At 31.8% G+C, this 17,114-nt stretch overlaps 1 protein-coding gene across 18 annotated transcripts in view; it reads left to right on the forward strand.

The window, feature by feature from the left end:
- LOC117611675 (CUGBP Elav-like family member 1-A) overlaps positions 1-17,114 on the forward strand; it is a 770,692-nt gene that overhangs the window by 133,505 nt on the left and 620,073 nt on the right. For 11 of the 18 annotated variants that reach the window (XM_076690507.1, XM_076690504.1, XM_076690505.1 and 8 more), the window contains one exon: positions 4,547-4,810. The exons of 2 other annotated variants lie outside the window; for them this stretch is intronic. In XM_076690507.1, the coding sequence (XP_076546622.1) occupies positions 4,547-4,810 (264 nt within the window). Of the gene's footprint in view, positions 1-4,196; positions 4,811-17,114 lie in introns of those variants that run through there. 5 more of the 18 variants (XM_076690511.1, XM_076690513.1, XM_076690512.1 and 2 more) reach the window with 2 other exon arrangements.

The raw sequence follows: 17,114 nt of genomic DNA on the forward strand, positions 1-17,114 counted from the left end.
TACATTTTATTCGAGAAAATTTTGAATTTTTTTAACTTCGTAGTAAATTTCACTTGACCTTGAAATCGAATAATATCAGTTTGTTTTGAAACGAAAGGCTCATGCAATGGATTCTCTAAAAACTTCTGCTTAATGAAATGTTAAATCAGTTGAACTTCGTGAAAACATTTCACGAATTGTTGATTTTTTAACATTTACACTAATACTTTTTTACGTGGAATATTTCAGAGTGGAAATAAAAAAAAAAAAAAAAATTATTGTAGTAATTGACAATTCATAGGCATACACAGTTAATTCTTGTAAGAATATAAGTGTGTAGGACGAGAAATACTGATATAACGATGCGTGTTACAAGATGGAGATCAAGACTCGACTGACTTTGCCCTTCATCGTAAGAAAACTTCTTAAATCTATATATGTATTCTGAAAGTACAATAACAGTAAAAAATACGTGCCTCGAGAAGCGCTTCTAGTGCTTACATTTCTGACTGGTATTTATCACAGATATACTATTCGTTGTGTCCCTGCTCTCCTTCGATGCTTGTTACGTTCAATCATGCCCTTCGATTTTCTTGCGTTTTTCGTAAATAACAGTCAACAGAATGCTTTCTCCATTGAAGCGGCAAGCGCGTCTTTCGAGCTCGAAGCGCGATACCGTTCTAAACAAAGGGACACACTCGAGAGATACTCGAAGAGAAGTTCAGATTCTCGACCAAACGACGAAACGTCGCAGTTTCTCATCTCTGTCCCATTTTCTAACGCTTCTGCTTCCGGTAAATACCACCGGCGACTTGACCTCTGGAGAGACACGACAAACGAACGCAAAAGGAGAGAGAGATAGTCTGTATAAGCACGGTCGGAATGGCTGAAGCTGAAACCAGCTGAACCGAAGGCGAACGAAGAAGCAACTCGAGCGGGAAAACGAAAGACACGATGCAGAAGGAGATACTTAAGGAGGAGAGAACGGCGAACGAACAGCACAACGTTAAGGGAGATCGAGCAGAGAGACTCGGTCCTGGCCTAGCGTATACGAGCCGAGTTTCTAATTAAACTTAAACTTTTAATTGACTCGTTGCGAAGCCGTTCCGTGTAAGAGTTTGTGTTCCACGTACGCGTTCAGTTATCTGCGTTCCTCCGATTTCGCTCGTTTCGGCATATTCTGTCTTACGTAGCTCCTGCCTTCCTTACCAGCTGTCTTCTCTTTTTTCTCGAAAGCTCCGTTGTCCATGGATTTTCTTTACGGCCACTTCGCTCGCGAGTTAATTAGGGATAAAAAAAAGGAGCGCAACACTCCTGGAACGGGATTCGCGTAAATATGCGAAGACTAAGCTTCGCAAAAATTACTATCGTGCTCGTTACGATGCAAACCACGTGGCGCAACCTTTTAATTTATTAACCCGCTATCTTTTGTTTTCCACCGGTTTCGGTGAACGCATAAGTTCTACCCTCATTTTGTTTTGATGATTATTATTATTCCGAGTTAATTTAGTGGTCCTCGTTGTTTTATGAAATTTTAACATGAATTTTAATAGGAATATTTTTTAAATTGTTATTTTTTGTAGATTGATTTTTAGTACTCATCCAAGCCCTTTACATTCTTACGGCCGATTCTAAGTAAGATATTAGTTTGATGCATCGATCCGTGTCGCTTTTTTATCAGGTACTTTTTTTGTTACAAAAATTGCATTTAGATTATAGGTATGATCTTTTATTTGATAGGTTTTATCAAAATTGAGAAAAATTAGTTAACAAGATATTCGTATTATAATTTAACTTCGGTAAAAACATATGTTTATAACTATTTCGATCAATTTAAATAACTTATTCTGTTTATATAAATAAAGAGACAGTTTAGACACACGTTTGTACAGTTGGCCCTCCGTATACGCAGTTTCGGTTATCCACAGACATACATAAGTACTTACATATATCAACTCCAAGAAAAAGAGTCCACTGTGCAATATATTTCATTATCACTTTAAAGTTGATAATGTTTTACGTTAAAATGTAATTGATCAATTGAACTTTAAAATAGCTGAATTTATCAACTCACAAGCTTCATGATAAATTACACATATATGACGTTATACAAATTTATTTATTTGTTCATTTTGTAATAAAATACCACGGATACGGGAGATTCGTCGTATTTCAGTTAGTTTTTTTCAAATGTTTAAAAATTATATGATTAAACAGATATAACTGTTCAGCTAATAACCATTCGACTTGAAATTACTACCAGACATGTAAATAGAAGAACTTTGAATTTTGTTTTTCGTCCGATCACCGAAGTCAAGCTAAGTTCGGCGCGGACAATACTTGGATGGGTCACCGCTTGGGAACTCTGCGTGCTGTTAGCTTTTTTTTCGAATTAAAAAATTTAACAACTCCATTCAATAGATTTTTACTGTTGAATTTTTATTATTTTAATGGTACAAATCTTCAAATATATTTTGATTACCGTCTGTATTATAGTCGATTCTTCGTACTGAGGTTTCAGTTATTCACGATTCGAAATTTCAAAATTTTCAGAAATATGATCGATACTCGTAGAAGCGTAAAACAAAAAAACTATGGAGACTCGAAATCTAAAATGAACGTCGGCAATGTGAAAGTAACTTTATTCAAAAATTGCTCGAGAGCACTTTTAATAAATAAAATTTTCTCTTAATGTTTAATGGTTTAAGATTAAGAATATCTTATTGTTAGTAATTTATGAATTAAACTTTATCATATTTCTATTTGTTACCAAAATATTACAATATATAAGGTTCATTATTATCCGTGGGTTGTCGTTACTGCGATAAGTCTTGGAATGTAATACCGTGGATAGAAGAGAGGCCAGACTGTACTCATAATAAGAATGACTGATATGGTGTAATATATGATTTAAAACTTACAATATTTTTAATTTGATTAACATTTTCGTAACCCATAATTCTTTTTATAGGTTTATTAAGATTTTCATTTAAAGTAGCTATATACATACTACTACGCTAACTATACATTTTACAAAGATATAGTAGTATTAGATTTGAATAATATAGAAAATTTTACATAACTTTATAACATAAAAGTTCTGCAAAATGGTACCTACTTATGGCATATTAATTTAAAGTTTAACGTTCAAAAAAAATTTCTATACGTGTATTAGCACTTTTAACCTGGTGACGATCATGTAAAATTTCGTACCGACGAAAATGTAACATAACCCATCCATTTTTAATCATTTAAATAATATCATAAATGCATCTCCTATATTTTATATATTTTCTAAAGTATAACAACATTCGAAGAATTATATTTTAAAATTACTAGGTATACGTAGAAAATATATTTTGCTTAAAAATAAGTAAAATCTGACATGATTTGATGACATAAAAATGCCCAATCCAGAAACGGATTAAAATCTTTAGAGCCCGGGATTTATCAAACCATGGAAAATCTGCAGTTTTTGGGTTACATCTTTTTTTAGAACATTCTGTATATGAAGGAAAATTTTAAAACACTGCGGATAATGCTAATGGACAATATTAAATTGTGAATAGATTTTTAGTTACAAATGCTATTTTGCAATATTTTTATGTTATTGAATTTAGAGGAAATATACCAAATAGCCCCCCCCCCCCCAATACACACACACGCACGCACACAGTGACCTTCTCTGTGGCATACATATACATATTATGGAGATCATCTTCCCGAGTAATTCTTCCTTATAACTCAATCCTCGGTTATTGTTTAATACAAAAATATTGACAAAAAAAGGTTTCATTCAAAAAAGTATCTAACCCAATCTAACCCAGAATCGAAATACTTTTATGTTATGTATTTTAATAATGAAGTCAATGTATAGATGGCATCCCTACCCCAGAAGATACCTTAGCATAACCTGGCTCCAATTCCGTTTTTATTTTCCACAAATACGATTACAAAATACAAATCAGACTGAGTCAGATTGGGTTAGAAGGGGCGAATCCCCTCCCCCGTCAGTTAGTCGCCTTGAAAACTAAAATATGTAATTAATATAGCAGCACTTCATGTGAGAAAGATTCCGATTTTTGAAAAAATAGCGGTACATTTTTAAATCTTGATTAAAAATGTTTAATCAATGATTAAAAGCATGATTAAAGTTAACATAAGAATTAAATTTTCTTAAACGCCTCGGATAACGCTATTATGTTTGTTTTTTTTAGCGATTCGAGGATTCGTGACGTCGATTATTGGGATTCTACGATCTCGATTCGGACGTTTCACGTTGCATCGACCCAGTTTCCTTTAAAATCTCTTCTAAAAGGGAACGCTCGTTAGAAACGAATCAGTGTCCGTAGTTGTGCATCCGTATTTCGTGAAGAAGTGTATGCTTTTTTTGTGTCGACTATCGGATAACTCGTGATTATATTCGGTAATTCGTGTAATTTGCCCGGGCAAAGGTGCGTCTTTTACGTTTCGCGTTGTTTACGCCGGTTTATTCGTACGCGAACGGTAGAGTTTGAGGGTTGACACCTTCAAACCGGAAACGAAGAATAATCCTGTCTTCCTCAAGGATAAACGAGGCCGAGGGAAGGGGTCATCGAGAGCCGGTCGCTAGAAGGACTCCTATGAAAATGCTTCAGTCGTTGAACGCTTTGGCGGGTAAAATCTCGCCGGGATCGCCTACCGACAGCAACGCAAACAAAGTGCACATGCACAACAACAACAACAATAACAACAACAACGTCGTGCATCACCATCATCCCTACTCGAAACAACAGACACAGCAGCCGTCGCCGTCGTCGCAGTCGAGCAACAGCGACCAGAAGGAAAACACGTGAGTTCTATAATGTTTTCTCATTGCTTTAAACACATATTTCTTCATGTGTTGTTTGAATAGTGTTTTCAGGAAATATTGTATGGTACGTACGATTTCTCCTTTTTTTTTGCATTACCTGTCATTTAATTTCCTTTTTATTTTTTGTTTATAATAATTCTATTTAAAAGGCACGAGTTGACTTCAGTTTATATTTCTAAATGTTTAATACCAATAGATTTTATTCTCTTCTGGACAAGTTTCGTCGGTTATGTTTGAAGCGAATTCCAACTTTTCCGAACTTTCTCCCGAATGTTTATTTTTCCCAGTTAATTCTTCAAACATTTGGGTCAAGGAACGATTACATATATATCAAAGCAGAGTCCCCAATAAGTATCCTAGAATCTTTTTCAGATTTTTTGAAAGGCAAGACCAGTAAAAAAATTAATCGTAAATATAAACGACACAGGTTGCTCGCGAAGGTTGTAAAAAATATACTTGTCCATAAAAGGTTATTTCAGAATATGTTTTGTTAAACTATAAGTACCAGTTACAGTAAACTTTCGTTATATTGTACGTGAGCGATTTAACATTCACATGGATTTTAACTCATACTAGTGCCACTGTTCTTTCTACCTTTATAGGTTACGAAAATGATACGTTTTCATCTCCTCTCTTCCTCTCAAATGAGAGCTTTGGAAACTTGATAAATTTTCCGCTCCTATAGACCCGTCGCGTTGGTGGCAATATAACGAGAGTCAACAGTAAAATATCATGGTGAGCAATTCATGGGGGTATGGAAAGATTCGATAGGGCATTTAGATAACGAAAATGTTAAAAATGTTCAAGAAAATTAGAATGTTCGTTGTTTAGGTGTTAACGTCATTCTTTCTTTTGAATCAACTTTAAAGCAGGGCTTATTAAAATTACAAAGAACACCAGGAGTCTTAAATGATATGAGCTTTTTAGAATTTGGAACTAAATGAATGGAAGCAGCAAAGTAACAACGATAAAGAGTAACAGAATTTTTACCACACTCTTATATCTTTGCATATTATACAGTATAGTTAGGGTTATCTCAAATTATAAGCTAATTACTTTTTCTATTACACTTAAGTAGAAAACATGTAGTTTCAAGTATTTCTTGTATAATACTATGTTTATTAAGCAGTAGCAATGATTAAGAAGAGAGATTAACCTAATTGACTAGATTACAATCTTGATCTGAAATATGTGAAGCTTATAACTTCAGAGGAACTTCGAAAAAATAGTATTTGTTACATAAAGTCTTTAGTGAAAGTTAAGTGATTCTGTTGTGTAAAGTATATAAGATAAAAAGGAGAAAATCTGATACCACTTTAAACCCGTAAATCAAATATTATTGTATTATCCGTTTAAGCGCTGATTTCTGAATTAATTAAATGTTGAATAGTAAATGCTGAGCCTGTCATGACCCGTGGCAATAAAATGTGTTACGAGGAGGCTTTGACTAATATTTCAAGCTTAAATTTTTTAATTAATGACAAATTGGACATATAATACCTAAAGAGATAATTTAAAGCTTACAATTAGAAAGTTAAAATTAATAAAGTTTAAGATTATATTTAAATTGTTACTTAATATCAGCGGTCTATTTGTTAACAAGGGGAATGCACTTCTTTTACACAACAACACACATCAAAGCATTACATTGTTTTTCTAATTCGATAGAAAAATAAATAATCTCAGGTAGGATGTGTTTCCACATTTTTCTTATAATTCTTATAATTGTAATTATTATTGGTTTTTGCCCATAAAAAATTCTTTTCCAAATGGGTAATACATCAAAATCAATAAATACAATTAAAATAACAGTTCATTCATTTTTTGCAAACGAAATTCACGATCTTAATATTAATAGAATGTATAAGGAACAGAGTTATACAAATTAATGATTATTTTATGTTATATTATAAATTTGTTCAAGTTTTTTCTGGTACCTAATATTTTATCTGAACTTTATATTTTTGTAATCATCACTGGACTGCGGATGGTTATGCAAATGTAATTTATATAGTAGAAAGATAAAGATGTAGGACTTGGGTAGAACTTTATTACATATGTCGTTCGTATACATATATGTAGGTACTGAAAATGTATTTTTATTTTGCATATTTTGCATAATTCGTGCGTTTTGCATATTTTGTGCATACGTAACTACATATTCATCTCAGAAAATCGTGATGACATTATAGATAACAAAGATATCTCTAATTAAGTCAGCAGAGTTAACTACTAAAACTTATCAAGCATTTAAAAATCGTACTTGATAATTGTAGAAAAAAGTTTGAACGTAGTTTAAAGTAATTTTAAAGATAACTTGAAGCTTCAATGAGATATTAAGATAACCTTTCGTTTTTCGAATTTATACGTTTATAAACATTACATACTAAACAAATTTAAATGAAAGTAAAATAAATATTTGTATTACTTTTCTTATTTACTGAAATAATGAATAGGATAGAAACGATAGTATTCACAAAATACACAATTGCTATTTTTTTGAAATAAATTTCAACTATACTTACTCTAATATGAAAAACAAGAATTGCAAATCGTTATAGACAAGCTGTTTGATTACGAAGGAATTGTGCAACATTAATACACCTATTATACTTCCCTGTGGCAAAAAAAACCGAAATAAAACAAAAAATATACCTATATGTAGAAGTGTATGATTTAAAATTTACACGATGTTATAGAGAAATAACAAAGTTCTAAGATCAATTTCGTTTTGTATATTGAACAAGTAGATGCGGGAAAAAAGCTGTATTTGTTTTACTTCCTCTAATATAATTTTGTGCGAAAATGGGAGACTCGAGTGGTTCAATGTCGTCGATAAACAAGATAAGGAAATCAAAACTCGCTTGCAGCTGTTCTAGTTGTATTACAGCAAGCAATGTTGCGATAACAATGAAAATGCAATTTAATGCTCGTTACAGGCCACTTCCCGTCTACACCTGCTAGTTTTTTCCATTATCGTGTTATTTGCAAAAGCCGAGAGTAAGATACTTCGTTTAATGGAAAGGTTGTCCCTCGGGAATACACGATGCAAGTGGCTTTCTTCTGGAGAAAAAGTCGAGTGAATAATAACAGCTGCAGCGATGCGTTTCTCAGAGCATTTAAACGAGAGATGAGGTTTTTTAGGTTAATTAAAAGCCGTTCGTCAAAAAATATTTACACTACAAATCTACAGGACATTTTATAATATGCGGACATAATTTAAAACACAAATTTGATACATGAAGATCATAAAAAAGTAGGTATAAATATTCATACAGCATGGCCAAATAACTTTAATTACCATTTTATATGTATTTGTTGTTGAAATATACAAAAAACATGAATTTACAGAATGAGACTGAAATATTTTTCAGTATTCATTCAAAATAAAAAATTGTAAGCATGAAAAGTAATTTATACAAAGAACAAGTTATTAGAACATCAACGGTCTAATTAATAATACATCTTTCTTTCACATATTCAACAATTGTTCTCGAATCAAATTAAAAATCTTTTAACCACTGCAGTTAAAGCCATTTTAAATAAGTTACCTAATTGCTATCCTTCATCTATCAGAGCTAAAGTAAGATTTCTGGGGCCCGAGGTTATCGAACCTTTGAGGACCACTTTGATTGATGAACTTGATTCAGAAATTGAAATTTATTCTATATAAAATTAAATAACATTGAATTGTAAAAAAGGCAACAATACAAAAATCTAATTTAATATTTTTTGATATAGTAAATCAGGCTTATCTAACTACTAGAAGCGAAAGAGCCACTGCTCCCTCTCTTACCGCTTCAGACTTCCCCCACCATCCAGTAGTGTCAGTAGTGGGGCAGCTGTATCTGCTAGGACTAGGAATATGCGTCAAATATTGGAAAAATCGAGAAACCAACTGGAAGAGTGGGGGGAGCCGAGCGTGAGCTCCGTGGTAGGGGAAAGAGTCATAAGTGGCCCGCGGGCCGCAGGTTGGACAGGCCTGTAGTAAATGGAAGGGGCTCCCTGAAAAGTGGGGTCCAAAGTTATAGCCCCGTTAGATCTTAAAAATAATATAAAGTACTACAAAATTTAATTAAAATTGGGACTTTCTCCATGGTTCGTCGTTCGTGGGTTAAAATATCATTTTGTTTGAACTTTGTAACATCTAATATTTTAAATAGTATTTGAAATAGGTTTTTCTTTGAATTTTACCCAGCTCTGGCCATAATTATCGTTATTTAATTATACGATTGGTTAATAGTAGAATAGGTTTCTTTTCTACGGATATCATAAGTAGCTTTTTGTACTATATCCTTTGAAATCTCGCTCAGTACAAACAAATCAACACAAAACATAACGGAAAAAAGTATGATATCACGGATCACGAAACGCGATTCGAAAAGTGTAATTTTCTCCGATAGCGAGGAAGCTTGCAACAAGATTACGGAATCTAACACCGGTATGTTCTTCATTATTTCATTATATCGCGTAAGCGTCATAGGCTTAATAAAAAGTGAAAGCTTAAAATAGCTTGACAAGATTCCTCCATGCGGAGGAGGGTGGCCATTCCTCTGGTTCTTCCACGCCGCGCCGCATTGCTTCTCGCTTTTAGCTCTTTCTATCTCTGTTTCCCTTTTCGAGTCTATTCTCACCTTTGCTCAACAATCCTGTTCATCCACCTTCCTCTAAAATATGCACCCTCTTAACGTAAAATGCGATATTCGAAGGGTGAAATTCCTCATTCAAGGCCCGGGAATCGAGAATTCTACAGCATAACGATGTTCGAGGGTATACGAACACTGCGTCTTCGAGTGTATCGAGATTAATTTTCGGCCCCGTCTCGTTAAATCTTCCTTCAATCGAGTTTTTGAAATTTTGTTATTTTCATGAAATATGTTTCAAATATTCAATTTTAGCGGTGAGACAGAATAATCAACTTGATAGAAGTTAGTTTTAATATTCTTACTGCCGTATCTGCTATTTCATTGATGTAAATTTTATGTTAATAGCAGAAAATGTTGGGTTTCTGATTTCTTATACATACTTACAACCCCGTTACATCTACTTTGTATTCTTTTTCTCCGTTTTTATTTATTCGCTTACATAACATTTAAAGCTTAACAATTTCTCAACAAATCATTGAAATTGCTAGGAAAATCTTAACATTATAAATTTCATTTATGCTGATTGAGAAATCTTTTTTTTCCTGTGAAACAGTAAACAAGTACCGTCAAGGGCATAATTACTGATCAGAACTCAATTTTCGATCAATTTAATTATAAATACATATTATACTATTTAATAATATAAATTTGTTCCAAAACTTTACTTATTATTTTTTCCTTTATTTATTTATTTATGAATAATTTAGATGATCAGAAATTACTTCTTTTGCATTTTTTACTTTTAACGTTTCTAAATACAAAATTAAGAAATAAAGAGAGATTTATTCGAATAATAAAAAATCTTTTGGATTTTGTTGAATTTTCCATTGTCAGATTAAAAAACCGTGATAGTTATTCTTAAGTGATCAGCAACCGAGTTCTTCAGGGTACTAGCGTTTCCACGCGCTTGTAGACCCGCGTTAACGTTCGATTAAGGGTGTGCGATGCTATATTTAGTCATCGCGTAAATTCTCCTTAATATCTAATACCGGGCGCTGGTACAGTGGTTGCTCATAGAATAATAAGATACTACCGCAATGAGTAGTTAATTACGGGAAGTGTTACACGGTCTAGGTTTAGGTCTTCGAGCTGCTTCGAGCGAGCGCATAAGTTAGCAAAGAGGCATTTAACGCGTGTACGGAGGCCGATAGGTGTAAGGGTTAAGTGATATGTATGGCTTGGGGGAGGAATTCGCTTAACAAAAGGGTCACCCTGGTCCCTAAAGGTCGTACAAGGGTTCTCTTATCTAGATTCGAATGCTTTACTTCGTCGGGAAACTACATCGAAATTAATTTCTACTTGTCGACAAGTTGGATTTCTATCTTGTAACGTAGCAGGGGATGCTTAAGCGGCAACCACCGTTCTCTTTGTCGCGTATTACGCAAATGTTTCTTAGCAGCCCATATAACGGAGTTGCTAACAGATTTATATGTTGTTAATTTTCTCTATATCCACCCTTCTTCTGTATTTACGTTTACACACTTACAATCAGGTTAATCTCTTGATCTAAAATGGTCTACTATGCATATCGACTGCAGGTTGATCCCAAACTGAGGATGTAAAATTGTGGTTCTGTCAAATGATACTATGCTACGTTATTGTTCTATACAGATCAGTGTATTTATTACAAAATTTTATTAGCAGAAAATCGTTCAAAATAGACAAGTATTATTGGTAAAGATACGTAGGTTAGTACAAGCTATGTTTCTCACCCTTGGGTATAGCTATGCTTAACCTTGGCTATGGTTCATCGTCATTTTCATGTATCTGATTGTTGAGTTACACAGATGCAATTTCATTCAGATACGATAAAAGATGAAGTCTGAAAACGTTGCTTTTCTAATTGTATAGATAGTTTTCAACGTGTAACGCAGTATACAGTTTGAAAATATAATAGATTATACAATATATGTACTCTTGCTTAAAGGTCATAGTATATCAATAAAAATTTGATGAAGGCTTACAACATTAATTTAAACATTACAATAACAGCGGTTTTTTCGTATTTTACTTACTTAACTGTGTATGATAACAAATCTGTTCAATAATTTGCTGAAAACAAATTTGTTACAAAAATCATTACTAATACAGTTTCTTTCCGTCCACCCAAATATTAAGGGATACAAACGTACTCTTCAATTTTACATATAAAAATTCAATAAGCACGTAAACAAATCGTCTTCTTGCTCTTTGTTTTATTACATTGATTAGAAGATCAACTATAGTTAAATAAATACTAATTACAAAGTATGAAATAAACCAGTTTACATGAATTACTTTAAAATGGCATTTATAAAAATTAAGTATCGTGGTTCTTATTAGATTTTTTTCGTAGATTTCCATTTATATTAAAAGTATGTGACTTCTGATTCGGGATTTTTACAACCCATACATGGGTCACAGAATTTGCGAATACGAAATACTATGACCTGTATGAGATCACAGAATTGTGAACGAGTTAACTTTTGAAGAGATGAGCTTGGATTAATTGTGATCCAAACTTACGAAGCATATACATGGACATTAACTTAAAGTTAAATGTATAATTTTTAAACGAAAGAGTTTCATACATTGGAAGAACAATTTTTAAAGAAATAGTGTAAAATTTAAAAAAGGTAAGTAATATTAAATACAAAATTAAATTAAAATTGAAATCGGTCTGTCGTCCGAAGGTTAAGTATCACTTTTACTACCCTTGGCATTCTAGTTACTACTTCTTTTTTGTTTCAATTTTTGCATTGGAAATATGTAAACGGTGATCGTGGTTTAAAAGGATGAAAAAGGAAATTCTAACCGTATCCATAATGGAATATGTAAAATTTTAATGTTTTTCGGCACTCACGCAATGAAACTGAAAAACTATATATGTAAGTACATAATGTAGATAATTTATATGATATCATTAAAGATTACCAAAATGGGTAAAGATTCTGTGACTTTTGAACGATGTGTACTTACACATTTTACACTGTATGTTACTGATATGATAATATCAGTCTATTTTTAACTTGTATTTTAAATATCTATCACATGTGTTCTCAAGGAACCATTTTAAATCGTTTTAAACTTTATATTGCCTTGGGGCAATGAATAAATTTAGCCTTAATTTGATAAACTGACAATAATTTGTGGAAATTGTCAAAAAAATTATATTACATATGATTAATGATAGTCATCTCGTGTATTTTGTGATCATTTACAATAATTCTCCAAATATAATAATATTTGGAATTTTAATACTGCTAAGAGTTAAAATTGAAATATGAGAAGAACCATGTAAAGTCAAAGGGAAACAATTTGACAAAATATTTCCAGTTTAATTCATATAAAACAATATTTAAAAATCGACAAGATGTCAAAGAGACATAATATTTTAACATGACAAATATTTCTTTGACGTTTTCAATAATTTATTTATCGAACAATATTGTAATTAGAAATAGTAATTAAATCGTTTTGTAAAATAATTTTTTAACCACTTCAATGTTCCAACAATATCGATAAGCGATTACAGGTTAATTTGTTTCGATCGATCGAATGCAGTATTCTTCCGATTTTACTTTCGCTGTTTTATCATTTTACGTTTATCTGCGTTATCTTATCAGTGCATATGTGTTCTGCTTTCAACGTAACAAACTATGATACCGACAAGAACACTTTTCCTTAAATGTAAGAAGAGAATATTAAATCACCAAAAAGATAATTTCAACCAAAGAAGTTGTTGTTAAAAAGTTCATGTTCAAATAATTTCAAATAAAAAAAAATTCAAATAATTTCTGACACAGAAGTTTCTGCAGTTCCAAATTTTGTTTCTAATACAAAAAGGGAGAATTAAAATTTATGCTATTTGTGTTTTATTTTTTACAAGAAAATAAGTTTATTAAATAAGTTTTTTTTATAAAAAATGTTAACATTGGTATATATAAATGCCATTACAATAATTTCTAAATAAAATTTGAAATTGTCCTTTTTTATATAAGATATACAATTGTTTGCCAACTCAATACCGGGTTTAACTAATTTTTACGAAAATATGACGTTGCGCTTCTTGCTCCAAGCCACAAATATAATACAGAAAATTTCCAACATTCTTTAAAATAAAGTTGATAATCATAAAAGACAAGAAATACAAGAATTTCATAGCATATTATTTTATGCAGCAAATTTGTAATATAATACAATGGTTGAAATTTTGCACACAATTCAGCGTTTAAAACCGTGTAAAATAACCTTTCACTGTGAGTTAGAATTACTCTGCGTCAATCATAGGGTATTCGTTTAAGATTTATCGATAATTTATGAACATCTTGAATAATTAAACTTTGACAGTCTAACTTATCGTTTACTTTGCAAAACTGAAACAATTTTAATTCAGGTAACAATACATTAACTCTCTATCGTTATCATTGTTTCCTCAGTGATAAGCAATCAGCAGGTTTAATGTTTCGAAATAAAACGTGTAAAGAAAATGAAAATAATTTTTTATTATTACTGTGTGTATAACGTGGATCGAATTCATTTTTTGTGCTATCAGTAACGTATGTTACCTATCGTGAAGCGTGTAGAAATAAAAATCAATAATCTAGTCGTATCAAAGAAACTTGTTTATCAGTATGATTATGTTTCTACGTTAGTTCAGTTAATAAAGGTTTCATTGTGACCAGCTTCGATCTATTTCAAACGCGTGAGTCATGTAGATACCTTGTACCGATAAATGAAATGCTGCTTCGACAATACTAGATATTATATACAATTGCTCACATTAATATTCGAACACTATATTTAAGTAGTTAATTCTAAATACCTCTATTTATAATTATACTAAAGAAATAAATACTCAGATTTTGAATTTTACGTTTATTTGATCAAGAACCGTTGACTTTTTTCTTATTAAGAAAAATTATATTACATTCTACCTCATATTTTCCGTGAAAACAATTTTTTAGCAGAAATTAACTCTTTCCTCTGATTTTTCTGTGAACTATTATATCGCTGTATTCGTTTGCTTTCGAAATTCAACGTGCAGTATCAGGATATATTTTCTCTGTAAATTCTTGAAATAACTCAGTTTTTAATTCAGAAGCAGTTAATTCTGGAGTTTTCTTTACTTTCTTTAATAATTTTTCATTGATCTGGTGAATTTAGGAATTGTTGTCATCCTGTGATGTATATTCTACGTGATTTTTATGATTTTAATACAGTATTATATTTCTTGTATGAGTGACTAATTTTTATTTTTAAATCATTATTATAATAGAAAATTGAATGAAAAGAAGTAGAAGCAAGACATGTATCCCAGTAATGCAGTACGGTAGAGTCATTTTGATTCCAACAGTGTATTACATACTACAATATTTGAGTTGAATGGAATTCGGGATGAAGTTGAACTTGAGAAAAATTTTTTATATTTATTTGGATAAAAATATACTCAGTAGCGTTAAAGGGATTAACATCATATCCGCAATCATATTCTTATTTAAATTAAATAGAACAGCATTTTACCAATACATTTTTCCCTTTTCTTGATAATATAAAACAAACTGATGTAGGTACATTTGAGAATACTCATTAGAGAATAATACTGATTATATTAATTTGCTATTACACGAAGCACGTAAAATAAACGGTGGACGACGCGAGGGTAGACGTCGTTAGTATATTAGTTTTTAGATTATATGACAGAGTTTAATTTTTGTCTATTTTAAAGGATATGAAACAAAACATTACGATCTCGCATGGAAAACCTAACATATTCTCGCTAATAATTTCAGCAGTTGATAATTTCATACAGTTATAAACAAAAACTATACTTCTATTATACGTTAGACACAATGTCAAATAGGATTTAACATTGTTCTGTTTTTTTTTTATTATCCAAAAGATAATTATATTATAATAAAAAAATGAAACGTTTCTTGCAATCAGAATAAATCCCTTATCGTAAATAACGATTAGTTCTTCAACTTAATTGTAAAGCGGTATATCGAACAATAACCACTTAAATATTATAATATTCGAATGTAAATGAAAGCCAGTGTATGTACAAGTATGTGATTTTACTGTTCATTTGAATTCGTAAGGGAAATGCCCAACTGGAAATTGGCAAGTAGTAACCACAAATAATCTATACCATAGGATTAAATATATTCGTCTGCACTGTAACAGCAACCGTCATATCTTAACGCTATTTTTGACTTCAATAATGTATGGGATATGTTCATGATCGATAAGCAGGAAACGATCAGCAGTCTGGTAGCTTCTGCAAGAATGAAATCCGTGTAGCTACGTGAACGAATAAAGGTTCAGCTTCTTTTCCCAGACGTTCGTTGAAGCAGAATTCCTCGGGGACCATCATTGTCGCTGTCAAAAGCAGCCACGAAGAGCGGTTAAAATCTGCGTGAAGTATAACAACAATGCAATCCCATCGAAAGTCCTAGAAAGATTTTAGAGAAACCATTTGTGGAAATCGAGACAACCATTGAGGGATCCAGTTTCGTCGATAGATTTCACTCTTCAACTATCCTTTTACATTTTTATTTATTTTTAATAAATGTATTATTATGGTGGGATGGAGAATAACATCCACTACAAATTATACTTTGTTCTTTGTATTTTTGCATACTGCAAATTCTTATATATACGCGTAGGAAATGGCAGCAACTAGGAATAATAAGTATGTCTTACAATGTAAGATAAATACTTTTAATATACATATATGTATGTAGAACATACGTCACACCAAATACATGATATGTCAATTAAAAGAATCATGAATAGGATATTTGTTGAAAGATAGTGTTTTTACAAACATAACATTGATAGAACATTATTTATTGTGTTTAAATCCTATTAAATCATGTCATCTACGTTTTTGTTATCTAAACAGTGGCGTAACTATTAGGTCATTAAGTATGAAATATTCGTTTTTCTTCAGCGCTTAACCTTACCGATTTGTTTCAAGTGGTTTAATATTGTTGGAATACTAACATCAAACTTTGCTGCTAATTCACGCGTACTTAGTTTGAGATGTATCCGCTCCTACTGTAGCTTTCAGCTCATCAATATCCTTGCTTTCGGGTCGCCCGCGTAGTTCATTTTAAAGATCAAAATCGCCAGATCGGAGTTTCTCAAACCATCGACATACTGTGCGTCCATTAGCCACATCTTTGCCAAACACTTCGTTGACACTTCGAGTTGTTTGCGCTGCATTAGTTCCACGACGGAATTCATATTCGAAAATAACCCGAATTTTTGACTTATCCGTGGTTTACAGAATTTAATCCGCAAAAGGCAGTTCGACAGATAATCATAAACCAAAACGTGCGTCTGAAAGACGTACCTCACCAATAGAAAAAAAAAACAAAGAACGATCAAAGTGAAACAATAGAGATATCAAGTGTCGAACTTGGTACTTTAGGTAATCGGACATTTCATATTTAATGATCTAATTCAGTGTTTCCCAAACTTTCGACATCTGTGTACCCCTTCTATAATTTTCGTAACACTGAGTATCCCTCATAAAAAAAAAACAATTGTATATACTTTAATAACAATCAAAATATATTTACTTTTTCCTCTTTTAGTACATAAACAAGATAATAATAAACGAAAAATAAAATTCATTCATAATAAAATAT

The sequence above is a fragment of the Osmia lignaria genome, chromosome 10 (assembly GCF_051020975.1).
Source record: "Osmia lignaria lignaria isolate PbOS001 chromosome 10, iyOsmLign1, whole genome shotgun sequence".
Taxonomy (NCBI): Eukaryota; Metazoa; Arthropoda; class Insecta; order Hymenoptera; family Megachilidae; genus Osmia; species Osmia lignaria.